The 25,846-nt window shown below is 55.3% G+C and overlaps 6 protein-coding genes across 6 annotated transcripts; 1 reads left to right on the forward strand and 5 right to left on the reverse strand.

Annotated features, from left to right (window-relative positions):
• Positions 1–211: 211 nt before the first annotated feature.
• Positions 212–1,309, reverse strand: TRIREDRAFT_30144 (uncharacterized protein; the record flags this gene model as incomplete). Its single annotated transcript, XM_006963492.1, has 3 exons — positions 212–406; positions 443–1,096; positions 1,130–1,309. Coding segments are annotated over 3 exons (1,029 nt in total), but the record flags the coding sequence as incomplete, so codon positions are not given.
• Positions 1,310–2,647: 1,338 nt separating this feature from the next.
• Positions 2,648–8,010, reverse strand: TRIREDRAFT_58928 (uncharacterized protein; the record flags this gene model as incomplete). Its single annotated transcript, XM_006963897.1, has 6 exons — positions 2,648–2,804; positions 2,878–3,199; positions 3,314–7,249; positions 7,307–7,388; positions 7,450–7,479; positions 7,564–8,010. 6 exons carry the CDS (start codon positions 8,008–8,010, stop codon positions 2,648–2,650), a joined length of 4,974 nt encoding a protein of 1,657 aa, XP_006963959.1.
• A 5,503-nt stretch (positions 8,011–13,513) lies between these two features.
• On the reverse strand, positions 13,514–16,478 carry TRIREDRAFT_121073 (uncharacterized protein). The gene is made up of 6 exons (XM_006963898.1): positions 16,224–16,478; positions 15,935–16,121; positions 14,859–15,838; positions 14,674–14,790; positions 13,843–14,601; positions 13,514–13,781 (listed from the first exon to the last, which is right to left on the reverse strand). The coding sequence occupies exons 1-6, from the start codon at positions 16,365–16,367 to the stop codon at positions 13,656–13,658; spliced, it is 2,313 nt and encodes a 770-aa protein (XP_006963960.1). The 5' UTR covers positions 16,368–16,478; the 3' UTR covers positions 13,514–13,655.
• Positions 16,479–16,914: 436 nt separating this feature from the next.
• On the forward strand, positions 16,915–18,887 carry TRIREDRAFT_105682 (uncharacterized protein; the record flags this gene model as incomplete). Its single annotated transcript, XM_006963694.1, has 2 exons — positions 16,915–17,131; positions 17,218–18,887. The coding sequence occupies 2 exons, from the start codon at positions 16,915–16,917 to the stop codon at positions 18,885–18,887; spliced, it is 1,887 nt and encodes a 628-aa protein (XP_006963756.1).
• Positions 18,888–19,274: 387 nt separating this feature from the next.
• TRIREDRAFT_58960 (uncharacterized protein) lies at positions 19,275–22,257 on the reverse strand (the record flags this gene model as incomplete). The annotated part of the gene is made up of 6 exons (XM_006963899.1): positions 19,275–19,346; positions 19,404–19,837; positions 19,901–20,439; positions 20,498–21,099; positions 21,303–21,986; positions 22,063–22,257. 6 exons carry the CDS (start codon positions 22,255–22,257, stop codon positions 19,275–19,277), a joined length of 2,526 nt encoding a protein of 841 aa, XP_006963961.1.
• Positions 22,258–23,608: 1,351 nt separating this feature from the next.
• TRIREDRAFT_121074 (homeobox domain-containing protein) lies at positions 23,609–25,393 on the reverse strand (the record flags this gene model as incomplete). The annotated part of the gene is made up of 2 exons (XM_006963900.1): positions 23,609–24,991; positions 25,076–25,393. The coding sequence occupies 2 exons, from the start codon at positions 25,391–25,393 to the stop codon at positions 23,765–23,767; spliced, it is 1,545 nt and encodes a 514-aa protein (XP_006963962.1). The 3' UTR covers positions 23,609–23,764.
• Between the last annotated feature and the right edge of the window lie 453 nt (positions 25,394–25,846).

A 25,846-nucleotide genomic window follows, 5' to 3' on the forward strand; every position in this document is an offset into this window, starting at 1 on the left:
GAATAATGGCGGTAGATAGATCATACGTGGTATATATAACAAAGTAATCATGGGCATGACGGGACAGCAGCTTGCTATAGTAGCGACACCATTATGCCAACTTTTTCACATCTTCCTCTTTCCGATTACCCTCTTCCCCTGTCTCTCGTCCTACATCCAACTGCCTCCCCCTTACTTAGGCAGCACCACCCCCCTGGATAACAGGATCCCTCTCGATCCATTCCCTCACCAGCCTCAACACCTCCCCATGGACCCCCTCCGGCGCCGCCACAAGCCCCCAGTTGCCCGCCAGCGTCCTCCCCCTCCCAAAGTCCATCTCGCGGCCCTCGAGGTCCGTCACCTTGCCGCCCATTTCCGTGTACAGCAGCTGCGAGCCCGCATGATCCCAGACGCACGCGCGCGAGGGCTCCCCCTTGGCACCCACAGGCACGCGGATCATGACATGCCTATTCCTCCCCTTCTTCTCCTCCTGCTCCTTGTTGCCGCCATCATCATCATCATCACCAAGCATCAGCGCCGCATACCGCACGTGCGACGACCACAAGTCCACCCCCGGAAACGGCAGCGCACCAATCTGCCTAGCCAACCCCTCAGCAATGTCGAGGCGGGACGACTTGCTAGCGAGACAGTCCACGAAGCGCAGGGCCGAGAGATCAGCGGGAGGAGAGAGGCGGTCGAGCTTCCTCGCCGGACCGAGACCGGTGGGCTCCGTCGACAGTAGCCTGCGATAGTCGGTGCCCTCGCCGCGGATGGACGACAGCATGACGCCGCAGCCGTGCACGTCGACGCTCGTCTCCGCCACGATCCCACCACCACCACCGCCGTCGAGGCCGAGGTTCGGATAGCACACCACGCCGAGCACCTCGCGCCCGTCCTCGACCAGCGCCAGCGACACGGCGTACTGCTGGCCCCTGAGAAACGACGCCGTCCCGTCCACCGGATCCATGATCCAGAACCGGCCCCGCGGCCCCGGCTGTCCGCGCCCGGCCAGGTCCAGCAGCTCGAGCATTTCCTCCAACGACGCCGGACCAGGCAGACTACTCGTCGTCGTCGTCGTCCTGCTGCTGCCGTCTGCATTGTTGTTGATGATGATGGACTCGAGCTTTTCTCCTCCTCCTCCTTCTTGAACTTGAAAGTCGCTGCACGCCTCCTTCACAAGCGCCCACACGGCCTCGGCCAGCTGCGAGTCGCTGCGCAGCGCCTCGGCGTCTTCTTCGCCTACGAAGCTGTCGTGCGGGAAGAAGCTGCGCAGGGAGGCCATGAGCAGCGCCTGGGCGCCAAAGTCGGCCTTTGTCACGGGCGTGGCGTCGTGCTTGGTGATTGCTGAGGAAGAAGAGGAAGACGAGGAGTTGCTGCTGCTGCTGGTGACCGACGTCATGACGCGCCGGGTGAGCAGGGCGGCGCGCAGGACGGTGAGCTCGGCGATGTGCTTGGTGAGGGGGAGGGGGAGAGGCATGGCGGCGGGTGTTGGGCGAATTGAATTGAAGGCGAGAGAAAAATGACGAGAATTAGGGGGGAATAGATCTTATAAGGTGAGTGAATATGTATGTAGAAGTGAAGGATCCAAGAGGCCGTAGTATGTATGTAGTATGTAGGAGGTAGGTACTCTGAGCTGAGAGCATCCCGCTGATGAAACTTGTACAATCCACACATGCCCGCCAAAACCAATAATCGACATCACAGGATACGCAGCACATGCAATGGCTTTCTTATTTTTATTTTATTTTTAATTTTTTTTTAAATCATTTTACTCCATTTCGTATTCATCTACTACCTAAATAAGGCATCTAATACGACCTGCTTTGCTAGCAGTAGATACTTCTCTCGCCGCCTCAGGCTGGACTTGGAGCTCGCCCATCATGCCTTGGCTCTCAGTAAGAACAAAAACAACAGATACCAACCAGCCTTGACCGTCAGACTTATTCAGCCCATCTCCTCTAATTAATACCCGGGCAACAAAGACGGAGCGGTATGTAAAGAAAAGCAAGACCCCTCACAATATGAAAGAAATGAAAGACGAACAAGGGGACATATAGCCGCTCATATTACACTCATGGACCAAAGGCAATGCAAACCAACCTTCTCCTCAGCCCCCTCCCTCCCTCCGTAACCGAAGAAGAAAAGTGTGGTGTGAACCGTACCGCCGTCTGACGACATTCGAGGCCCCTTGCCATCAAGAGTGGATAAAAACACAGACAAGAACGAGAAATAGAAGAGGGGGGCAAAGATAGAGAAGCAAATTGTTGGAAACCTCCTCTCCGCGCCCCCTTCCCTCTTCAACCGCGGTCAAACAGAATAAACAACACTCTCAAGATCAGCTCGGCATACAGCAGACCGGCACTGTGGCGTCAAAGGTCTCTGTCAAGCCGGCCTGCCGGGCATGGACAAGCTTCGCAACGCGTGTCATCTCCTCCCCTCCTCCTCTCTCCTTCATGCAGAACCGGGTATGTGTGTTGCAGCCAAAGTCTTTGGTGGCTGAACCGTAAGCCACCTGTTACCAAACGCCAGACGATGCAGATGAAATGTCAGGTTCTTTTCTTTATAAACTCGTCGCGGAACAGATCTAGACGTCAAGGAGCCCCTGGATCTTTGCTTTTTCTTTTTTTTTTCTTTGAAATATGTTTTCTGTCGTTGCAGTGGTTGGTAATCACCGAACAGGATGTGTGCCATTGAGCTTTGAGGCACCGGATTCTGCCTTCTTCTCCTTGTTTCGAGCGTGGAGTGTGCGGTACATGGAGCTCAGTCTGTCGCCTGTGACGCTCTGAGTGGTGTCGTCCACGGGCCAGAGGGCTGCCAAAAAGTCCCTACAAAACATACACATGTTAGCACATAGAGAGTCGACAATGGCGCCGGAATCAGTAGCCGACGTCGACTTACCAAAAGTTCTTCTTCAGGCCGTCGTCTGCAATGGTTGCCGGCAGCTTCTCGTCGAGGAACGACCCGATGGCCACCAGCTCAGTGCCAAAGATGGACGCGCGCTCCTTGCTCGATCTGACATTGTCCTTGGTCGTCGACAGGATCTTCTCAAAGTTCTCTCTGACTGGCTTCAAGAGGAACCAGATCATGGCGTCATTGTCCCTGGCTCGTTGATCCTTGTCGTCGCCAATGCGCCGCAGCTCGTCCAGCCTCCGCAGTGCCTTGACCCTGCGCTCGTCCAGGGGCCGGCTTGCGTGGTTTCGGTCGCGGTCCCGGTCGCGGTCTGAGCGGTGATGATCCCGATCACGTTCACGATGGTGGTCGCGGTGATGGTCACGATCGCGATCTCGCTCTCGCTCGCGGTCACGGTCACGGTCGCGGTCCCGATGATGATCACGGTCCCGATCCCGCTCACGCTCTCGGTCACGCTCTCTATCCCGATCTCGATCACGCCGGTCATCGCGACGGTCGTCCCGCCGGTAATCATCTCGGCGGTCGTCTCGGCGGTCATCTCGGCGGTCATCTCGGCGGTCATCCCGTCGATAATCGTCGCGGCGATAGTCGTCGCGGTGGCGATATCTGTCAGCACGGCGATCGTCGTCTTCGCGGGGCCGCCGCTTCTCGATTCGGCTGTCGCGAGGCTCATCCCCAGTCTTGCTAGCCCGACGCGGGTCTTCAGAGCGTCGATGCTTGGGGCTGCGAACGTCTTCGTGGGACGCAGGCTTGCGCTTGAAGTCAAGCCTCGCCAATCCGCCCTCCTCTGCGGGATTGCGCGAACGCTGCTCAGACGATCCTCGATCCTTCTCGCGCTCTCGTTGCCTCTTGAGACCTGAAGGAACCGTCGCTGAGTTGCTGCTGCGGTTGCCATTGACCGCGTGGAGTTTCTTGTTGTTGCGATGGTGATTCTCCACCGCCTTCTGGACCGACCGATCATTCGAATGCTTGGACTGCAGCACGGAAAGGAGATATTCTGACCTGCGCACAAGGTGGACGGCTCCCGGAGCTTTGAGCTTGTCGTTACCTTTGGACCTCTCCTCCTTCTTGCCCACTCGGTGCTCTTCCAGGAAGAGCTTGTCCTGCATTTCCAGCTCGGGATCGTCGCGGATCTGGGCCCATGCGCCGAACCCGTGCTTGTCGATGCCGACGAGGAGCATGGCATCTTCCTTCGCTCCCCAGGGGCAGCTATAGTTGGCGGCCTTGGTGGCGTCGGGCACCCGGAACGTCCTCCAATCTGCATGGCTTTGAATCACCTGGCGGAGAAGCTGCAGCTGCTTGGGCCGCTCGATGGCCGTCTCGGCATTGACCTTTTTCAGTTCGCCAAAGTCGATCAAGACTGCCTTCTTGTCCTTCTTGGTCAACGTCTTGCCCATCTTCTTCTCCTCTTCGGCTAACTTGGCGCTATTGTCATCCACAGCCTGCTGAGCAGCCTTGATGAAGTCGTCGAGGACCGACTTGACATACTCGGGGTCTCTCTCCCCAAGCTTGGCCTCTTGGATAATGTCGGCGCTCCGATCTTCCATCGAACCGAACCTGAAGTAGGCCTTGATCAAGTTTCGCTGCTCCTTGTCGTTCAAGGGGCGCTTGGGATCCCGCAAAAAGGCGCGCTGCTCTTCCTCTTCCTGCTGCTGCTCCCTCTGGCGCTTCTTGAGACGGTCTGCGCGATCCGTTTCCTTGGTGCGACTCTTCATCGTCGCTCTTCGCGGCGCGCTTTCGGCTGCGACCTGTGCGAGATAATCTTCGTGCTGCTTCTTCTCCTCTTCCGCCTTAATCTCGGCGAGCTTCTCTGCGGGAATGATCTGGTCCCAGTCGAGGTTGATATCATCCACCTTGACGTCGGTGATTTGCATGAAGTTGTCCCAGTCAATGCCACCACTGCTCAAATTAATCTTGTCGTCAACCTTGGTCTTTGTAATTTCGGCATTCTCCAGGATGGAGTCAATGTCGAGCTGCTCCAGTCGCTGCTGGTTGCCGCTCTGTTCAAACATCTTGGAGGATCGCATCTTCAGCACCATCTGGATATCCTCCGAGGTGGACGGGCCGTCAATCTTGAGACCCTTCTTGTTGAGCTCCTCTTTGAACTTGGCTTTTCCGTCATCGGTAACACCAGCCTGAATGGTCAGGTATTCCAGGAGAAGCTTGTTGCGAGCACGCTCGAGAACCTCTTCCTCCACTGTCTCTTTCGACACGAGTCGGTAGATGTTGACCGGCCGCTTCTGCCCGATGCGGTGAGCTCGAGCCATGGCCTGCAGGTCTGCTTGAGGGTTCCAGTCAGAATCAAAGATGATGACGGTGTCTGCAGTCATCAAATTGATGCCGAGACCACCAGCACGAGTGGACAGCAAGAAGCAAAAGTCCTCGCTGTCCTCGGCATTGAAATGGTTGATGGCCATGCGTCGCGGGCCGGCGGCGATGGTGCCGTCGAGTCTCTGGAACTTGTAGCCCCTGAGGGAGAGGTAGTCGCCAAGAATGTCCAGCATCTTGACCATCTGGCTGAAGATCAAGACTCGGTGTCCGTCCTTTTTCAGCTTGGACAGAAGCTGGTCAATCAACATCATCTTGCCACTGCTTGCAATCAAGCCCTTGATTTGATCCTCGCGACGTGTGCTGCCAGCCAGAACCCTCTCCTCTGCTCCAGGGAACATGTACGGGTGGTTGCTGACCTTCTTCAGCTCCATCATGATGTTGAGAAGTGAGTTCTTGTGGCCGTTGGTGGCATCGCACAGGGCAGCGTAGTTTCGCGTGAGGATGTTCTTGTAGTACTCCAACTGCACGTCCGACAGCTCGACTCTGATAATCTTCTCCGTCTTGGGTGGCAAGTCGGACTCGACAGTCTCCTTGGTACGTCGCAAGATATACGGGGCAATGGAGCGGTGAAGCTCTTGCAGCTTCTCTTGGGCGTCGGCAGCAGAGAGAGAGTCCAAATCCTCATCGATACTCACTTTGCCAGGATTCAAGAAGTCGAGAAGGGCAGAGAGCTCGGCCAGATTGTTCTGAATGGGGGTGCCGGTGATGAGAATCTTGCAAGGGATGCCAAAACCCAGCAAGCGTTGGTATAGCTGGGATTCGCTATTCTTGAGGCGATGGGCCTCATCAACGGCCAGCACCTGCCACTTGATGGACTGGAGGAACTGCCAATCCTGCAGGATGAACTCGTAGGAGGTGACCAGGACATTGAACTTGGGCTTCTTTGGGTTACCATTGATAAGGAGCTCATTCTCGCGGATGATGCTTCGGGCGTCCTCTGGCCCGAGATAGACCACGTAGTTGATATCTGGTGACCAGTTGTTGAATGTGTCGCACCAAGCAGGGATAACACTGAGCGGGGCAACGACAAGAGAGGGCCCTTCCTGGCGCCTGGCGTTGCGCAGCCAGCTGAGGAACGACACCGTCTGCACCGTCTTGCCCAGACCCATCTCGTCAGCGAGGATGACGTTGTTGCCGCGGGTCCAGTTGAGGCACAGGAAGTTGAGGCCCTTCAACTGGAATTCACGAAGCTCGCCGCCGACGATGAAGTCGGGCTGCTTCTCCAGCTTGGTCATCTTGGACCGGGTGTCGAGGTTGGTCTCCTTCTTGTCCGACTGCCAGTTTCTTGAGGACCGGTCGATGAACTGATCGATCTTGTCCTGGAACTGGCCGCTGATGTCCGACGCGGCCTCCCAGGTGCACTCTTCGTAGGTGAGACCCTTCCACTTGACAAAGTACTCGTCATCGTCCTCTCCATCCCGCACAGCGACGACCCGCTCAACCTTTGTATAATCTTCGAGAGCCTCCTCATCACGATCGCGATCAAGGAAGAATTGCTCCTTTGTCTCGGGAGGAATGTCATCCCCAAAGCGAATGTCAAGCTCCTGGTCGACAAATTTTCTGAAGTAATTTTCAACCTTGCGAAAGCCGCGGACATTGCGCAGAGTCTCGAGTAACTCCCACGTATCGTGCAGATGTGACTTTCCCTGCCACTTGATGAAGTATTCAAAGTCATTGCGAGTAGAGTCGTAGGTCAGCTCGTGGCCGTCTCTGAGTCGATGCTTGACTACTTTTTCGATGTAGGGGGAGTTGTCGACATAGTCGGTGGTGTAGTAGGATGCGGCAAGCTCTGCGTCTTCCTCATCTTCATCCTCGAAGTCGCTCTCGTGGTAACCGCCCTCTGCGACTTGTTGCGCCGCACGGCGGCTCGACCACCGCTTCTCGGCAAGGGCCAAGGCTGGTTGTCTCTCGAGCTGCTGCCTGGCCTTCTTCCGCTGGCTCTTTGCGCGAGCTCCGCCATATGTGTCGGCGTCATCCGAGTCGGAATCGTTGGCTGAGGGTGGCAGGACGGGTGTTCCCCTTTTCGAGGCTACAGTCCGGTGCTGTTAGTACAGCGTCCAGTGCAAGCAGTAGCATCAAGACTCACATGTATGGGACCTTTCAACGCGGCGACGCTTGTTCTGGCGACGACTTGTTGGCGCAACATCTGATTCTGACTCCGAAATGACCTGGTACTATTAGAATCCGATGCGACTCGGTCAGATCGATTTCAAAGGGCAAGTAGCATACCATTGATTTGCGCTGCTCCCGAGGACGAGTCTGGAACGAGGGGGATGAGGTCAGTGGCCGAGATCACAAAGAGGGCAGAGCGGGGAAGGGGCTTTGGGGCGAAGAGAGCCATACACTTCTCCGAAGACCATACAGCTCTGGATTGGCCTTCATGTATTCATCTTCTACTGGAGCCTTGCGCTTGGCTGCTCGGTTTGAGTCTGAAGAGCTGGCACGGCCGGCTGTGACATCGTCTTCGTCCTCATTTTCGTCCTCTTCGTCATTGGCCTGCTGAGAAGGCGAGGTAGCTTGCATATCGAAGTCGCCATCGTCCGACGCGTCAGCTACACTCGAGGCTTCGCTTTCCGACATGTGATGGTCGACATCTGCGTGGTTGGTCGCCTCGTCGTTTGAAGCTTCGGCATCGGAGGGAGAGGGGTGTTCAGAGGGGCTGTTGGGGGCATCCAGGCCCTCGGAGATGTCGCTTTCGTTCGCCTGCTGGTCTGCGACGGCTGAGAATGTCATGGAGTCGTCCGGCGACAGATTCTCATTGGAGGGGTCCCCCTCGCTGGGAGAGGACATGGTGATGATATCCGCGAAGATGGAAGTCCTACAGAGCCGACGGCAGTTAGCACCATGACATTGAGGTTACGCGTCCGCCCCGTTGAAGAGGCGGTGAGACAAGAGTTCGGCGACTCGCGACCAAGTGCCAGAGAAGCAGCACTGCGCCGGAATCGTGAAGTTCTGCGAATTCAAGGCCGCCCTCGTGTGTAAGTGCTCGCAAGGCTGACAGACGCCGGCACAAGCAATTGGGAGCCTGGCCACCGCCTGGGAGCCCGTCTGGGAGCCCAGGAAGCATCGGCATCACCGGCAGCGGGCAATTTCATCAAAACAAACGTCGCCCGGGCTGGATCCAGGCCCCGAGGAGCCGGTCGACGGACGCGTCCGGGTCGAGTCGTGGCTGGATCAGCGGGCAGAGACGCAGGGCAACAGGGCTGCGGGCGGCAGCAGCGAGTGCAAAGGAGACGGCAGCGACTCACCAGCGATCATTCAATGGCCCGCGGCACCTCAGGGAGTGACAGGAGGCCACAGGCTCGTTTGGGCGAGTCTGGCGATGCTCCGGTGGGCGGAAGGGCGACGAGGGCTGAGGTGTCGAGAGACGGCCGGAGGTGACAAAAATGCGCTGGTGGAGAGAGGCAGGAAAGAATTGGAGGCAACGGGGCGGAGGGCCGAAGGCTCGGCCGGCGTGTTTGTACCCAAGCCAAGCCCTGTTGGGGCGGTTTGGCGCTCTGCTGACTGCTGAAGCCGCTAGGAGACCGCTGCAAGTCACGTGCCTCCCGCTGTCGACCCGCGAACTTGGCGCTGCAGAGGATTGTGAGTACTTGCTACTAGTATTACGAGGGATGTGAGTAAGATGTGAAAACCACCGCTTGATTCCAAGTACTACCTGTTTGATATCTCTTTCCTTGAGGCGCAGCTTCTTGGGTTGTTCTTTTCTTGATAGCTGCAGCCGGGGGTGAGAGGGGGGTCGCAGTATCTTGTTTATAGTCGCGGACGAGGAGGTGCTGCTGGTGATTGTCAGCAGATAAATCATGAGTGGGTATTCGCAAGTGATATTGTCGTCAACGGCAATGCTCATGACAATCGGATCTGACGTTCCATGTCATCAATTGTCGCGTATTGTCCCGAAAAGTGAAGAGAAAGTGGGCATGCAAGTATGGGGTGTGGCACATACGCTCCCAATAGACAGGGGAAGACGGCTGGCGTCAAGGTGAGAAAAGGTGAGTCGGCAATGAGAAAAGTTGACAGAGCACACTTTCCAGGCTGTTGGAAAGTGAGAAGACGAGGAGAAGGGGGGTAGAAGGCACAGATGGAGGAGGAGGACTGCATATTATATACTAACACAAAAAGCCACAATGAACCCATTTGCTCTTAGACTGATGGCCCTGAAGTTTACTTTCCTGGCCTTACCCTGAGTGTCGTAAAAATCTCAACAAGGCCAGACCATGAGCTGGCTTGAACTGCCTACCTACTACTGCTGCATTCGAAATGGGCCTTGGAAGCCTTGGGCGTATTTCCACCATGACGAAAGAAAACAAGATCGATGTGTTTCATGGTTCAGCAGCCTAAGTAGGTACAGCAAGATTTCCTGACATCCCACAGCCTGCAAACTTTGCCATGATAAAGGTGGCAAGGTATTGTCGACAGTAGATTGATTCCTTTTGGTGGAGAAAAGCAACGAAAGAAAGGAGAACCATTGCCGGATATACACTGGCATCCAGTGACTCGAGAGAAGAGGATACCTAGGTACCCAAATTTCGCCGACCTGCGGACGACATTGTAATCTATCTGATGAATATTCGCATACACTTCCATAGAGCGAGCTCCCATTAAAATGGGATCCAGCCAATATCATTATCCCGCACATTAATCACATACTGAGGGCTTATTATCTACAGCTGACATCTTGAAGAAGATTGACCAAAGAGACCTATACAGCTACTCACTAATTTGAAGGTGCTTCGTATGAAATAATCTGTGCCATGTGTCCTGCAAGTTGGGAGAGAAAACAACAGGGAACAAAGTCGATGAAGAACAGAGTATATCAAATTGTGGTGCACACAGAAGTGAAGCTATTCACAGGTGCTGGTGTGTTGTCGCTTTCCATGCGCTTATTCATCTCCGAGTTCCCTCTTTTTCCCACCATCGTGGTTGGGTAGGCTGGTAGCGGCGCCAATCCGGCCAGGTCCTTCAGCCTGCCAAATTCGCAGGGGCAGTACATGTCCCCAGCGCCGCAGCTAACAGCCCGCCCAGCTGCCCCCCCGGTTGCCCTGCCCCGCCATTCACAGCGCGCGAAAAATTGATGACCACACAGCTTGGTGCTTTTTCTGCTGCAAGAGCTAAAACCGCCCACTCTGCCGTGGATTCTGATTTTTCTCTTCTGTTTTGAACCTCTCTCGCGTCATCGCCTCGCTGCTGATCCTCCTCAACAGCTTCAGCTGGAGCATCTCTGCTTCTCACGAGCGCCGCCGAGCCGAAGCCCGTCGCTACCCTAGACGAAGTCGTCCAGACAAGCACATCAGGCAGACGGATTGATCGCCAGCCTTCATCATGGCGGACAAGCTCACTCGGTATGTACCGGCGGCAAAGATGCATGGCCGCTGCCCTGCTGCAGGCAGGCTGTGGATGGATTGGCATGATAGAGCTGTTGCTGACCTGTGGCTTCTAGTATCGCCATTGTCAACACTGACAAAGTAAGTTCGCCTCGTCGACGAAGAGAAGACGCGCCCAGTTCCCGCGCACCCCGCCAACCACCCCGCTGCCAATTGGGCTCGCTTGCTGACCCCTGGCCTCTCCGAATAGTGTCGCCCTCGCAAGTGTCGTCAGGAGTGTAAGAAGTCGTGCCCTGTGGTCCGCAGTGGCAAGCTCTGTATCGAGGTCACTCCCGAGTCTCGCCTGGCCTTCATCTCCGAGTCGCTGTGTATCGGTTGCGGTATCTGCCCCAAGAAGTGCCCCTTCGACGCCATTACTATCATCAACCTGCCCACCAACCTCGAGAGCCAGGTCACACACCGCTATGGCCCCAACAGCTTCAAGCTCCATCGCCTGCCGATGCCGCGACCCGGCCAGGTGCTTGGTCTCGTTGGAACCAACGGTATCGGCAAGAGTACCGCTTTGAAAATTCTTAGCGGAAAGCTCAAGCCCAACTTGGGCCGCCACGACAACCCCCCTGACTGGGAGGACGTCATCAAGTACTTCCGTGGCTCTGAGCTGCAGAGTAAGTGATCAACAATGCCACCCCCTAGGATAAGCCCTCTTGCTTTTGGCTAGCACATCTAACGCCGGTATTATAGACTACTTCACCAAGCTGCTGGAGGACGACCTCAAGGCTGTTGTCAAGCCCCAGTATGTGGACCAGATCCCCAAGGCCGTCCGTGGCCCGGAGAAGAGTGTCCGCAAGCTTCTTGAGAGCCGACACTCGCTCGGAAACATCGACCAAGTGACCAGCGTCCTGGAGCTGGACCACATCATGGACCGAGACATTACCCTGCTCTCTGGTGGTGAGCTTCAGCGTTTCGCCATTGGTACCGTCTGCGTGCAGAAGGCCGATGTCTACATGTTTGACGAGCCCTCTTCCTACCTCGATGTCAAGCAGCGTCTGAGTGCTGCCAAGATGATCCGTTCGCTGCTCCGTGACGATGACTACGTCATTGTCGTCGAGCACGATCTGTCTGTCCTCGACTACCTCTCCGATTACGTCTGCGTTCTCTACGGACAGCCCGCCATCTATGGTGTTGTCACCCTGCCTCACTCTGTTCGTGAAGGAATCAACATCTTCCTCGACGGTCACATCCCCACGGAGAACTTGCGATTCCGTGACGAGTCCCTCACCTTCCGTCTTGCTGAGGCTGCCGACGACATTGCCATTGACAAGTCTCGTGCCTTCCAGTACCCCAGCATGGAGAAGACTCTTGGCAACTTCCGACTTCGCATCGATGCTGGAGAGTTTACCGATTCTGAGATCATCGTCATGATGGGAGAGAACGGAACTGGCAAGACCACCTTCTGCCGTCTGCTTGCTGGTGCCCTCAAGCCCGACAGCAAGCGCTCGGTCCCGGATATGAAGATCAGCATGAAGCCCCAGACCATTACGCCCAAGTTTGAGGGCACTGTTCGCCAGCTCTTCTTCAAGAAGATCAAGGCCGCCTTCCTGTCTCCCCAGTTCCAGACTGATGTGGTCAAGCCCCTCAAGCTCGATGACTTCATTGACCAGGAAGTCAAGAACCTGTCCGGTGGTGAATTGCAGCGTGTGGCCATTGTCCTTGCTCTGGGTATGCCTGCGGATATCTACCTGATCGATGAGCCTTCTGCCTACCTCGACTCCGAGCAGCGTATCATTGCCTCCCGAGTCATCAAGCGCTTCATCATGCACTCCAAGAAGACCGCCTTCGTCGTCGAGCACGACTTCATCATGGCCACCTACCTTGCCGATCGTGTCATTGTCTTTGACGGCAAGCCCGGTATTGACGCTCACGCCAACAGGCCCGAGTCGCTTCTCACTGGCTGCAACACCTTCTTGAAGAACCTGGACGTTACATTCCGTCGTGACCCGACCAACTACCGTCCTCGTATCAACAAGTTAGGCTCTCAGCTTGACCAGGAACAGAAGCTGAGCGGCAACTTCGTAAGTTTTTTTCCGTCTCTTATCTTGTCTGAAGTCTTGATATTAATATTCTCCGTTTTTCTAGTTCTTCTTGGAGGAGAAGCCCGAGGAGACTGCTTGAAGAGGGCAGCCCCAATCAGCACCACCAACGTCATCAGCATGACGCATTTCCAGAGGGTAGTGGCATTCGTTCTCCTGCTTCGCATGTAGATGCAATCCGCGGAGACGGAGGCGGCCACGAGGCTGGGACACAGACGGACGGCGTCAGCGAGGACGACGACCCAGATGAGTAACGTTGGCAACGGCAGCCTATCCCCTGTTGTCTGGTCCTGCGGGAAAAAAGAAAAAACAGCAGTTAAGAACGCTCGAGAAGAGCCACCAGTTTCCGCAGGTGGAGGGACAATGGATCAAGCAGGATGGCTGCCGTCGGGTTTCCTACCTCGCGGGAAACTTTGTTCCATAGCCAGTAGTCGTCGAAAAGTTACAGATGCAAATACATTGATTTGGTTCGTTACAAGATTATCTCGAAATGCGTAATGGTGACGTGTACATCTCCTTACAATGTTGATTCTGTCTGGAGTGTAAGGTTGGGGATGGGGTTGTAATGTAGACATTTTGGAAGACAAGGAGACGTGAAGCTCAAAACACATTGCACATCACAAAACAGCAAAAGAGAGAGAAAGAGAGGATTGATGTACATTTACTTAGACAAGGTGCTTGTATCATAACTCAAACAAGACTCCAACAGGATTGGGTTTCCGAAAAGCAAGAAAAACGAAGCTATCCTCGTGAAAACAAAGCTTGTCCTGACTGACTACGACGTCCAGAAAAAGAGTCATACGCATGGAAAATAGCTACACCATTTTGCCAGATTTTTTCCCCTTGCCAGAAAGATGTCGTATTTTTTGGGCTTTTTTTTTTCAATTTCTTTTCTTTTTTTTTGTTGGTCCTGGATCCTTGGTCCTTGGTTTTGGGGTTTTACGATCCGTGGTGGCAAAAAAATGTGCAAAAAGAAATATAAAGCTTACTCGCCAGACGGTGAAAGGCGCGACGCTGGGGTTGCCTACTCCTCAATTTCTCCCTCTTCGCTTCCGCTGCGTACGTCCTTGGCTGGCTCAGGGGTTCTAATGCGTGGTTGGCGTCCTTCACGAGGGGGGGTGCGCTCACGTGATCGTTCTCTTCTGAGTCTCTGTGCCATGTGTGAGTAGGGCGGACGGTGTTGATGATGAGCGGGTGTTGGTCACACGTACCTTTGAGTCTCGTGAATCTCGGCGAGCATAGTCATCTTCCTCTTCGGGACGACGACGACGCGGAGCAGCAGGACGCTCATCGCCATACGGGAGCTCGTCGTACGAACTTCGATCAGCGCGGCGGCGGTAGAGCCTCTCTCTGTCATCTTCCCGGTCTCTGCGCTCGCGGTCATGAAAGGCATCGTCATCGCGCCTGGAGCGAGGAGGACGGTCCAGGTCTCGATCTCGGTCGCGTTCACGATCGCGTTCGCGGCGTGGTGGCGGCGGCGAAAGACGACCACGGTCAGTTGCGAGAAGGTTCTCTGCCATGGTCGACTTGCGATGGTTTCGCTCGCGCTCAGCTATCGCCTTTCGCCTGTCTGCCTCGTATGCATCGGGTTCTGGGCTACGGCTGCGCCTACCACCACGGCCGCCGCCGCCGCGATGTGAACGCTCACCACGAGATCGATCCCTGTCGCGTCTCGGCACGTCTCTCTCGATGGAGGGTCGATCGTGACGTCGGTAGGTGCGGTCTGCTTCATCCTTCTCGCGTAACCTGCGGAGGTGTTTCTCAAAGGCACTTCGGCGGAACTCTTCCGAAGCGACGGCCTGGAACTCGTCTGATTTCAGTAGTCTCGGTCGTACCTTGTCATATGTATCGCTCAGCGTGACCGGCGGCTCTAAACGCTTAATGTAGGCACGAAGATCGTCGATAGCCCGACGCTGCTGACGATCGGGCTGTCTGTCATCTTCGCGCTTGGAGGCTCGCTTTTCACGCAGCTGATGAGACAAGTTATGTTAGCATCGCCTGACAGTCCAGAGAGGGCGGGAGCACATGGGGAGCAGCCTTACGCGGTTGAAAATAAGTTGGAGCGTGTCACGATCAATGTTAGCCGTACGGTGATCATTCTTCATGACGGAGAGAAATTCCTCAAGATCACTACTTGGGGTGAGTTCAAACCGCTTATCCTGTCCAACCAGTCAGTAAATGGAAAAGAGCAGCTGCGAGGATGCGAAAGCCAAGCAAGGAAACTCACTTCGAGGACGTCGATGACAATGTTGCGAGGGCCACGGAGCGCCCTCTCTTCCTCTTCGATCACATCCCAAAATAGTTCTTGAGGACTCGAACCGAGCTGGCCGATCATGGTCAGGTAGCGTTCGTCGCTCTTAATAAGAGGGACGATCTGGCTCCATTTGGTGCCGGCATTGATCTTGCCTTCTTTGCGGAAAGACTCGAGCAGGGCCTTGAAAGCATCTCTCGCCTTGCGCTCCTTGCGGAACTTTCGGCTCTTCTCCTCCTGCTTAGACTCAATGAAGGCGCGCTCCAGACCTTTCATGTGGTTTTGGAAGGCAGTCAGGATGTCAAACTGACTGAGGGTTCTATACTTCTCCTGTTCTTGAAGAGCAGGCGTGGAGGAGATGATTTCTCTGGCATCCGCCCAGCGCGTGTACGGCTCGAGGTTGAGCTTCGGAAGCAGGTCGATAAGGCCGTCCATGGCGCTCTTCTTCTGGCTAGCCTGCTGTTCTTTGTGAGCCTTTTTGAGTTTGGTGACATACTCCTCAAAGAGCTGCCGGCGCTCGTTCTCATCGTTAGTGGAACGGAATATGGTCTCTCCCTCGAGCATGGGCCTGGCCGTCTTCCATCGAGTCTTGTGGGTGATCTCAGGATGTCGTTTGCACATGGTTTCCCAGTCGACTGCTTGCTTTGCCTGCCTCTCTTTGGCGCGCTCTGCGTCCTGGAGCCGCACGTCTTGGCAGTACTTGTGGAAGGCCTCCTCCCTGTCTTTCGGATCCTTGATGGCGCGGAACTGCGGGTCCCTGGCAGTGGCACGAATGGTTTGCTCCCAGGTCCAGTCTGGCTGGACGCCGCTTCGCTTTAGCAGCTTGACGAAGGCTGCCTCGGCCTCCTCAGGAGTGGCATACTCTGGATCATTCGAGGCGGGGACAAAGGCTTGCTGCTGTGACTTGGAGTCGTCGCCGTAGGTCAATCGGCGAGATTCGGGGTAGGGTTCTCGATCTCGATCTCGATCTCGATCTCGAGCGTCACGAGCGTCACGGGCATCGCGAGCATCGCGAGAGTCGCGCGGGTAGTCATGTCCTGCAGCTGGATAACCGCCACTCTGCGTGTATGGAGTAGGAGTAGTCTGGGGAACGGGGTTGGTCGGCCCACCAGTCGATCCCAGAGCCTTTTTGAATGCTTCGGGCATTTCCCAAGAGCTCTGCTGCGTCTCGGTATTGTACCAGTACTTGCGACCGCCCTCCGCGGTGTACTCTTTCCATGGCTGAGACAGGAGAGCGCGCTGTAGGCGAGGAAGCAAGAGGTTAGCAGCGGTTCCGGTGAATTCAGACACAGGTTCGAGGTTGATCGGAAGATTAGACTGGAAAAGAAGCGGCCAACTCACCTCTGCCGGCGTCATCAACTCCTCCGGCTTGGTCCATTGCGTGACCTTGGTAACAGAGTTGTAATAGTAGGCTCGGCCCTCGGGCGTTTTGTGCTCTTGCCAGGCCGATGCCGGCTGAGCGAAAGGAGGCGCGAAGCCGTTCATCTTCGCAGGCGCCGGAGATTTTGCGAGCAGCAGCTTCGTTTGAGGCAAGGCAGACGGATGCGACGAAGACGCTCGCAGGCGGACGACTATGAAGGGGAGCGCGCCTCGGCGAGCGCAGGGCGAAGAGTTGTGTGATGGCTGGCTATCGCGATGTTTGTGGGTGAAGCTGCGATTGTGCCAAAATTTCGAGGCGAAAGCTTTGGGTGCAGGCAATTGCGCGAGACACGCACATTGATCTTTCCAGCGCGCACGGGCCATGTCGGGGACTTTGCATGCAACTATCCGGGTTGCGCTCAATCGGGGCTGCAGATGGGGCCTGTAGCGGCTTTATGGGCTTATCGGAGGGGATGCACACGCTGGAGCTTAGCGGTATGACGAGGGTGAGGTAATGCTTCATGCTCGGTATCTTACTGTGGCTTCATGTTGTCTCCTCAGTATCATTAGCGATTATGACTATATATCTGTATAATTCATGACGAACTTGAAGAAGCACCTATTTTAACTATATTATTTAATCCTCCACCACTCCCTTATACTCCCTTTAGCCATGTCAGCCCGCAGCAATCCTGCGACTCCTGGGCCGCTCACTCCTGTCCAGTTAACGATATCCACCACCAATGCGGCCACTGACCTCATCAACAACTCCTATTTGACATATCTCGTGCCCTCCGAGACCGAAATTAACCTAGAAAAGGCCTTTGAGGGATACGATGGCTCCAAGCCGATTGCTGAATGGATAGACCAGAGGGACACGTTATTCTTTGGTAAAAGCCCGCAGTCCGACCTCACCGCTCATAAGGGTTGAGAGCTCTAGATGTAAACCAAGATCATCAGCTGACTCGTTGAGCAGACGAAACTGTGGACGTATTGCTGGTGCTCAAGACGCCATGGCTCCCTAGAAGAGAGCTAGACTACCACCTGAGCAGGATAAACATCTCCTTGGAGGCGCAGGTGGCCAATGGCGTCCTCCCTGACTACAACTCCAACGCTTCGGAGACCATCTTCAGCGGGAGGCTACAGGAGACCAAGAAGCCTTTCATCCTCGAAGAAAAGCGTCAGAGAAATCGCAATGCTGAAGACGGAAAAGACGGGGAGGGAGATGAGGAGGAGGAAGAAGAAGAAGAAGAAGAAGAAGAAGAAGACCCCAAGCACGTCTACGCCATGTGGAAGCTCCCCGTGCTCCTCATAAGACCCCGAATGCGCCTCCACACACCCTCAGTCGTCTTCTCCGCGTCCGCGAGCCTCGATCCGGATCTCTGGACGGAGCCCATTGCCCCAGAAGTCGGCTACCTCACAAGCGGCATGCCGTCAGGCCTCAACCTGCTTGAGGCCTTCAGCAACGACCCTTCCCTCAACGGCGTCAAGCCGCGGCTGTCCGCGCTGCGCGTATCAAGAGTCGCCCCCGTCACGCGGCAGCAGGACTTCATGACCCGCCTCCGGACGCTGCCGCAGCTCAGCATCAGGGTGTTCCCCGTCCTGCACACGAGGATACGCTTCTCCCGCCCCAGCACGATTCCCCTGAGCCGGTCCATCGTCGCCCTGCTCGAGATCGACTTCACCTCCCACTTCAACTGCGAGGCCCTCCTGACCAGCATCAAGCTCTCAACGCCCAACGGCACCGTCGAGAACCTCAACGACGAGGCCGGCCTCGCCCTGCCCCTGAGCTGCGTCTCCCACGACCACGTCACGCTCCTCTACCACATCCGGCCGCAGCAGACCGAGACGTCCCTCCCCCGTGACACCTCGGGCAGCCTTGAAATCGCCATCGCCGCCTCCGTCCACGTCATCCCGGGCGTCTGCACCCCGAGCCTCACCATGAGCTGGACCACCGGCCTCGACTTCTCCCTCCCCGTCAACCCCAGCTTCGGCACCGCCTCCGAGTCCGGCATCCAGCGCGCCCACCGCCCGGCCCAGCTCTCCATCGGCAGCGCCGCCGCCGCAATCACCCACCTCAAGTCCCCGTCCGCCATCCGGCCCGACGCCCTCCCCACGCTCGAGGCCTCCACCAACCGCACCGACGCCGCCGTCCCCGACCTCGGCATCACAATGTCCTTCACCGCGCCCCCGCACCCCGTCCACCCGGGCGACGTCTTCTCCTGGACCGTCTACGTCGTCAACCGCTCCCCCGAAAAGGCAAACTCCCGCCCCCCGCGCAAGCTCGCCCTCGTCGCCATCCCCAAGCGCCGCCGCAACGAGGTCCGCCCCATACGGCCCCCTTCCAGCGGCGGCCGCCGCGGGAAGAAGGAGATTGCGGATGCGGTCCTGGACGAGAACGTCATCCACGCGGTGCAAAAGACCGCCGCCATCGAAGGAACGGAAGTCATATGCCTCAGCGCCGACACGCGCGTTGGCCCCGTGGCCCCGGGCGCATGCCACGTCGTAGAGCTGCAGTTTCTCGCGCTGCGCGAGGGCGTCGTTGGGTTGGAGGCCATTCGGGTGGTGGACTTGGTATCACAGGAACACGTCGACATTGGAGATTTGCCGACCATGATAGTAGAGCCCATAGCGGCGGCAGCTTGACTTACAGTGAACAAGGCATCTTGACATTTTTTTTCTCTCTCTTCTCTCATTCAGTCTCGTACAAGATTCCATACTCTAATCTGTGCACAACTTGCTTGCTTGCTAATCATATGCGCAAAATATGCTGCAATACGTGTGCCATACCGCTTCGGTGAAGCAAATACTCCTCGATGGATGTTACCGTCATGTTTTTTTGAAAACGCCGTCGCCAAATGCCAGATGCCAGATGCCCATGCCTTTTGCTTCTTCCCTTGCTCCCGTTCCAATAGGAAGGGGCCTATCAGCCACAACAACACCCAAGTGATATCATAGTACGAGACATATGGCCACTATGCTCGCCAGAACGCAAGGAGAAAACCCAAAGGAAACACAAGAAAGTTACCCGCCTCATAAATCATCAAAGTCGTCATTCCACCCTAGTCTGTCAAAGATTGACACGCTCTTCCCCTTTGGCTCCTGCTGCTTCGTCTGAGGAGTCGCGTATAGATCCATCCGCTGCTGAGTAGATTTTTTCACTGGCGTCTCCATCAAGTCAGGGCCTTCGTAGGCACTCGTTTTCATAGGTTTGTCCGGGCTATTCGTCACTATAAACGCTGCCGACTTTCTTATGCGCGGCACGGCCGGGGAGGAAGGCGGAATCGCTGATTGTTCAACCAAAGATCGGCGTATGAAGCTCGTCTTGGCCGATGTCTTTGTTGGTGTGTCGCCTACTGTATCTGTCGTTGGAGATGGACTGCGCTTGTACATCTCCCTAAGAGCAGGCCGCTTGCCTGTCGAAGGAATGAAGGCCGTTACGCTTGATGGGGGAATCAGTTCGTCAAAGCCCTCTGAATAAGTCTGGCCCTCGTTCGACTTGGCAGGCATCATGTTCTTGAACCGATTATTCGCTGGTGTGGCTTTGACCTGAACGGCTGAAGCCAAAGCACTCCGAGGAGGCGCCCTTTTCAGTTCTGAAGTCCTCTGATTAGCATTTATGCGTCCTGAACAACTGTCAAAGCTGGAAAATGACTTACTCTTTGTGGCGAGACTGGTCGACGCTTTACGCTCATCTGCCTCGGCCATTGCTTTACCCACAACCTCCCTGTTTGGCTTCCTCAGGGCCGAGATGGCCTCCTTTAGCTCACTCTCCACTTCGGCCTTTCTACTAGCTCTAGGATCAAAGGGATTGTTCATGCCACTACTACTGCTTCGAGATAGGGACTGAGCCCTTCTTTGAGAGTCGGTGGGAAGCAGTGACATGGGACCGACCGAATCCAAGCTCTCGCGTTTGATGGTTGGAAGGGTAGTGGACGTGGCAGATCGCAAAAGTGCAATTGCATTGCTGGGCCCCCTCGAGATGCTTCTCCGGTTCTGCTGTTCCGTCGAAAGGGCGCGCTGCAGCGTCTTTCGGGGGTTTGGAGGCTGAGGCCGCCTAGTGACAGTGCCAGGCTTGAGATCTCGCAAGCCAGCCAGCGGCCTTTTTGTAGACTTGGCCTTCACTGGGGCTATGATGACGGGGCCTCCAAGCTTGCGGCTGATGGAGTCGCAAAGTTCAGGCAAGCGAGCGGAAAAGCTGGAAAAGGGTCAGTCTCGTCAAGGAAACCCAAAATCTCAAGATCACAGATGCTTACAAGGGCATAATGACATCCACGCAGAAGTCTCGCAGAGGTTCGGACGATGCCTTCTTGTCCAGGTGGCCATCCAGGGGTGCCTGTGAAGACGGGGCGTCTTCGAGTAGCAGTTGCTCGTCGCTCGCTGTAGATTGCCAGATGGTTAGGCGATCGGCATGAACATCGAGCAGAACCGGAAGATTGTGCTTGTTCCTCTTCTTTGGTTGAGGTTGCAAGATATTCTCCAGCAGGTCTTCAGAATCGGCAGCTCCAGGTAGTGCAGGCAGATTCGCCTCGCCGCTTTCGCCAGCAGCCTTGAGAGGTTCAAGGGCAAGAATCTCCATGATGAGAATCATCTGCAGTTTGGTTTCCCTCGTTCGCAGGATCGAGACATGAGACTTGATCTGTGACGGCGTGATCGAAGCTCCATCATCACTTGGTTCAGGCTTGTTCGCAGCCCACCACCGCATGACGTTTTCGTCCTCTAGAGGATACAGTCCACTCTTGCCAAGCTTCATCTTCTTGGGCTTACGCTTGCGTTTGCGGCCCTCGTCGGAACTGTCGATGCGGTCTTTGAGTTTGGCGATGATCTCAGGAATTGACTCGCGGTACTTTTTGTCAATCTGAACAGTTGTGAGAATGAGACTCTTCAAAAAGTCGATCAAGTCAGCCATATCAAGGTTCGACTCCAGGTCCAGGTGAAATGTCGAACGAGCTCGGGATAGCGGTCCTTTCGCGAAATACGCAAGCGATCCCTGAATCGATGTAAGCAAACGTCAATGATAGGTAGAACAGCACCCAAGCTCAAAAAATTGCAGTCACACACCATGGACTTGTAAAGGGCATCGAAATAATGATTCCTGATGCCCTCAAAGATTTCTTCTGCGCTGCTGGCCATGCTGACGGGGTTGATTCTATTCTCAGATCCTGGCAGGGGAGCCTGTTCCGAGCTCATGTCTGGTGACGGCAGCTGTGATAACAGGGACTCGGGCTCCTGCGTTTCTTCCTCTTTGGTCATGATGCCGACTGTCGACACAGACAGTGATCTCACGCGCTTCCTCATCTGTGACTGAATGGCCTCGATGGCAGCCCTCTTCTTCTTCTGTTCGACATGCAGCTGGGGGGTTATAAGCGCTTCGCCGCCAGGGTGTTCGATTCGCTCCGGTTTCACGGGAGAAAGACGTTCATGTCTAACAGCCGTAGCCTTTTGCGCCAGGCTCTCCAGGTCTGCCCATGGCGCCAATTTGCAGAGCACATACAGCCCATTGAACTGTCTCTCAAGGGCATAAACCGTGCCCCTCAATTCGTTGCGGGCGATGAGCACAATGGGCGCGGGGCCCAGCCGGCTTTCGAGATCGAGGATATGGATGTAAGATTCGTAGAACCGGGACTGGGGGAAATCGCCGTGGCAAGCAGCAAAGTCGATATAAGACAGCGGCAGATGTTCGCGCGGCAGAAGCATCAACGGGTGCAGGACGCGGGGCGGGACATGCAGGTTCGGCGGATGCGGCTGTAGAACCATTCTTCAAGTCAGCCACAACTAACGCCCAGACCTTTGCGGTTCGTGGGACTGAGACTATTGTCACCTTGACGGCAATTGACGGCTTGAGCAGCTGCTCCATGGTCAGTGCAACGCCCGACTTCCTCGCATCGCCACGCGGCGAGGAAACTCCATGATGGCGTTCCGGATGCAAGTTGAGGCTGCCTTCGGAAGTGGGCGTCAATATGCCGGACCGCGCACGCGACGCGTCTTCGGAGACGAGGAGCGCGGACGAGGACATGGAGAGCGTGCGCTCAGTCACGAGCGGGCATTATCGAAGGAGGAAGAGGCCTTATAAGGGAGCGGCGAAAGGGGCGTTGACAGTAGGTAGTATATCTATTTGCGAGAAACCTGAAGGGCAACAAAGGGAAGTGGCCTAGGTATCAAAGGGATGTTGTCCTGCTGCTGCCCTTTCTTCAGTGCAGAGGGCACCTGGAACACGGTGGGGCTGCGGCAGATCGCGTTTGCGCGCTCTTGCGGGTTCGCCTAAAGAAAACAAAGTGGGAGGCTAAGAATAGAGCTGTGACGTCGTTGGTCCGTACATACCTCAGGACACTTTTCTTCCACAGGATGATAGTTCCCTAAGGTGGTAAAGAAGGTACGTAATTTGGTTTGAATTTAATGTACTGTAAGTCAGTCAGGAGGTCAGAAAGATGGACTACTGTTTTCTACGATTCTCCTCAGCTGTACCTTGTGGCGTAAAGCTTTGTACGTTGCCAAGTTGTCTTGTTCTAGGTAGTAGGCAAGGAAGGCACTTGTAGGTACATAGGTAGGTAGGTAGGTAATTAAGTACGGACGGCTCCTCTTGACTTTGAAAGCCATTGATTGGCCGCTGTCTAATTGACTTCTGGACAGCGGCATCAGCTATGGATTACAGTCCGGTACCGTCTACAGTCAACACGCAGCAGAACCAAGAGAGCAAAATCAATGAGAGACTCCTTGGTAGTACCTCGAGGTCTTCATGTCAACTCGTGGTCAAGGCCGCAAAACCAGTCTGTAGTTGAATCAGCCGTGCGTAGCGCATCAGGCCAGGCATCACATTGATATGGAAACCGGGGAGAAGCACCTTGCACATCACGGAGGAGCTCCTCTAGAATCTTACCCACCAGCCCTCAAGAGCCCCCGGATCAAACGCAGGCTGGTGCCGATATCCTGTTAACGAAAATCGCCGAGAGCAGGCTCGCAGCTCAGAGACATTTAGGCCACTGAAGAGACCAAAGGTACAATTGTTTTTCTTGAAAGAAGTACAGAAGCCATAGATGTTATACTAATGTTGAGCTGCCAAAAGATCATAGACCATGCATAGTCGATACTCGTCGCACTTAGAGGCGCCTCTAACCTCCGGGGTATTTCAGCTCCTCCCATCCCACGCCGAAGCTCCAAACATGGACACAGTCGTGTCTTCTCCTAGAGGTGGAGGCACTGATCTCCCAGGATCCTAACCGCACAAAAGACATACCAAAGAGAATACCAAGTCTGAATACAACCTTCATGGACGGAAGAAATGAAACCAAGGTGCCGCTCCCTGTACTGTACAATGCCAGTGTATATGCTATCCGCTAGAACAAACTTTACAAAGGAAATTGATGGACAAATGAAAAAGATGGCCAGGGCCGTTCATAGTGTACAGTATTGCATGAGATCGCCCGCGACATGATTTTCCAGACGGTTGTAGGCGTAACAGACATAATGCTGCGCTGCACATTCAGCGCTAGGATGCATGCAGCATTGAGATTGCATATCCAAAATCAAAGCATACCCATGGAAGAGGCGTAGGGAATGGCAAAGTTTGAAGAAGGTTCTCCATTGTGGGATGAAAAGGCCCAGTTGTAGTCCGAGCCGTCTGTATAGCCTGGGAAATAGCCAGTGCCCACCTGGTAAGAGAACATGGGCGTTGTGGGCTGGCTGGAGCTTGTCGTTATGGCAGCGCCGTACTCTGCTGTCGTTGCGTGGATTGGCGCATCCAGCTGGTCAGAGAAAGACCTTGCACCAAAGTTACCCATGGTGTATGTGGCCCCCTGGTTGTTGAAGACAAAGTTCTCCAGAAAGGCCGGCGTGGTCGGCGGCGTGCGCAACGTGGGATCCTGCATCAGAGCCGACGACGAGTACTTGGTGGTGAGTGCGAAGAGGCCGCCACCATTGGCATTCCGCGACTCAGGCGCGACGGGTGTGTTTGGCGTGGGCGGTGCTGCCGAGCCGGGTCCCATTGGTGAGCGGTTCCTCTGAACAAAGGGGCTGCGTGGCGTGGTAGCAGAGGCTGAAGACTTGCGGACTCTAACTGTCCCTGTTGAGACAACTCGGCGCATGGAACCCACTTGCTCAGAGCGTCTGGCTGCGTCAGCGACCCTGAGGCTGCCCGAGAAGCTTCGCGAGCCATTGAATGACAGCTGAGGGGTTTGGCGATTGCGGCGAGAGGCAATATCTGTTGGGCAGGGAGACTTGAGCTGTCTGTCAGGGCTACTTGGGAGGCCAGTCTGATGCAAAAAGGCTGTGATCCGCGCAAGGTCCATGTCCTGGTACCCATCGGCACCCTGCTGCTCAATAGAGAGGAGCGCGTCCAAGGCCGACACGTTGGCATAAGACATGCTCGTCGCCGGCGACGAGGAATATCCATGCACACTTATCTCCGAAGACTCGGCCTCGACGTCATTATCTTCTACATCCGCGTGATGGAAGACGAAGGAAGAGGCAGACCCGAGATGCGGAGTGACGGGCGGCGTGGCCTCATAAGCATCGGTGGAGCTCTCAGACGCAGTCGACAGCCGTGAATGGTCGTCCGGAGACTGATCCTTGGTTTGTGAAGTCAGGCGTGGCTCTGGAAAGGGAGCAGAAGAAGCAACCCGATCCCGTTTGCGATCGGAGCCTTGGAGGCCAATGTCTCCGCCGGCGCGCTCTTTCTCGGCTCGCTGCCTGGCTTCATACTCTCGAATGTTGTTTTCTTTCTTTTCTCGGGCTCTTCGGTTTTGGAACCAGTTCTACAGGGTGGTCAGCCAAGTACAATGTATATGTGTATGCCACGCATGCATATGTATATATGATAAAGGACCAGGGTAACTCACATTAATGCGAGCATGGTCGACTCTCATGCTCTCAGCCAAAGCCTTCTTTGTGCTGCTATTGGGCTTGTGGTTCTTCTGGAATTCTGCCTCGAGGACTTCCACCTCTTCTTTTGAAAGTCGCGGCTTGGACTCTGTCGTTCGCGACATTTGTTGGTGGTGGACAAGGTGGTTATGCTGGGTCTGGTAGGCCTTGATGGTGTCGGCGAGGAACGGATAGTCCGGCACCGGCAGCTGGGTGTATTGTGCGGCGAAGTCGTCAGTGGGAGCGACGGAGTAGGTCCATGCTGACCAGTCGGATTGAGAATGTTGATGAGGCATGATTCCTGTTGTTCGGAGGCAAGAACAGGCGCTGTATGTTTGGCTATGGTTGCTACACACCAACCGGAGACTTGCGAAGCCAATATCCCGTACTGGTTCTCAATGAGCAAGGAATCCGATGTGTTAGTGGCAGATTGCCGAGATGCCCGACTTAATTGAAATCGAGGAATTCGATGGCAAGTAGCGGCTGTGTGGTCCTTATAACGGCAGGTTGTTACCGATAGCAAGGGAAGCTCAAGGAGTAATCTCAGGAGAGGAATCAATGGTGAGGTCTCAATAGCAGCGATGACGATGACGACGTCGATAAAAAGGAAGAATAGAACAGGGACAGAAAGGAGGAGGAGAAGGAGAAGGAGGAGAAGGGGTGACTTGAGACAACTGCCTTTCTTTTTCCTTCACGTCGTCTCGAGGCTGCTCTTTGGCTTGAACCTTGTCAAGGGTATTCGGGGTCGT

This window comes from Trichoderma reesei, assembly GCF_000167675.1.
Source record: "Trichoderma reesei QM6a unplaced genomic scaffold TRIREscaffold_5, whole genome shotgun sequence".
Lineage (NCBI taxonomy): Eukaryota > Fungi > Ascomycota > Sordariomycetes > Hypocreales > Hypocreaceae > Trichoderma > Trichoderma reesei.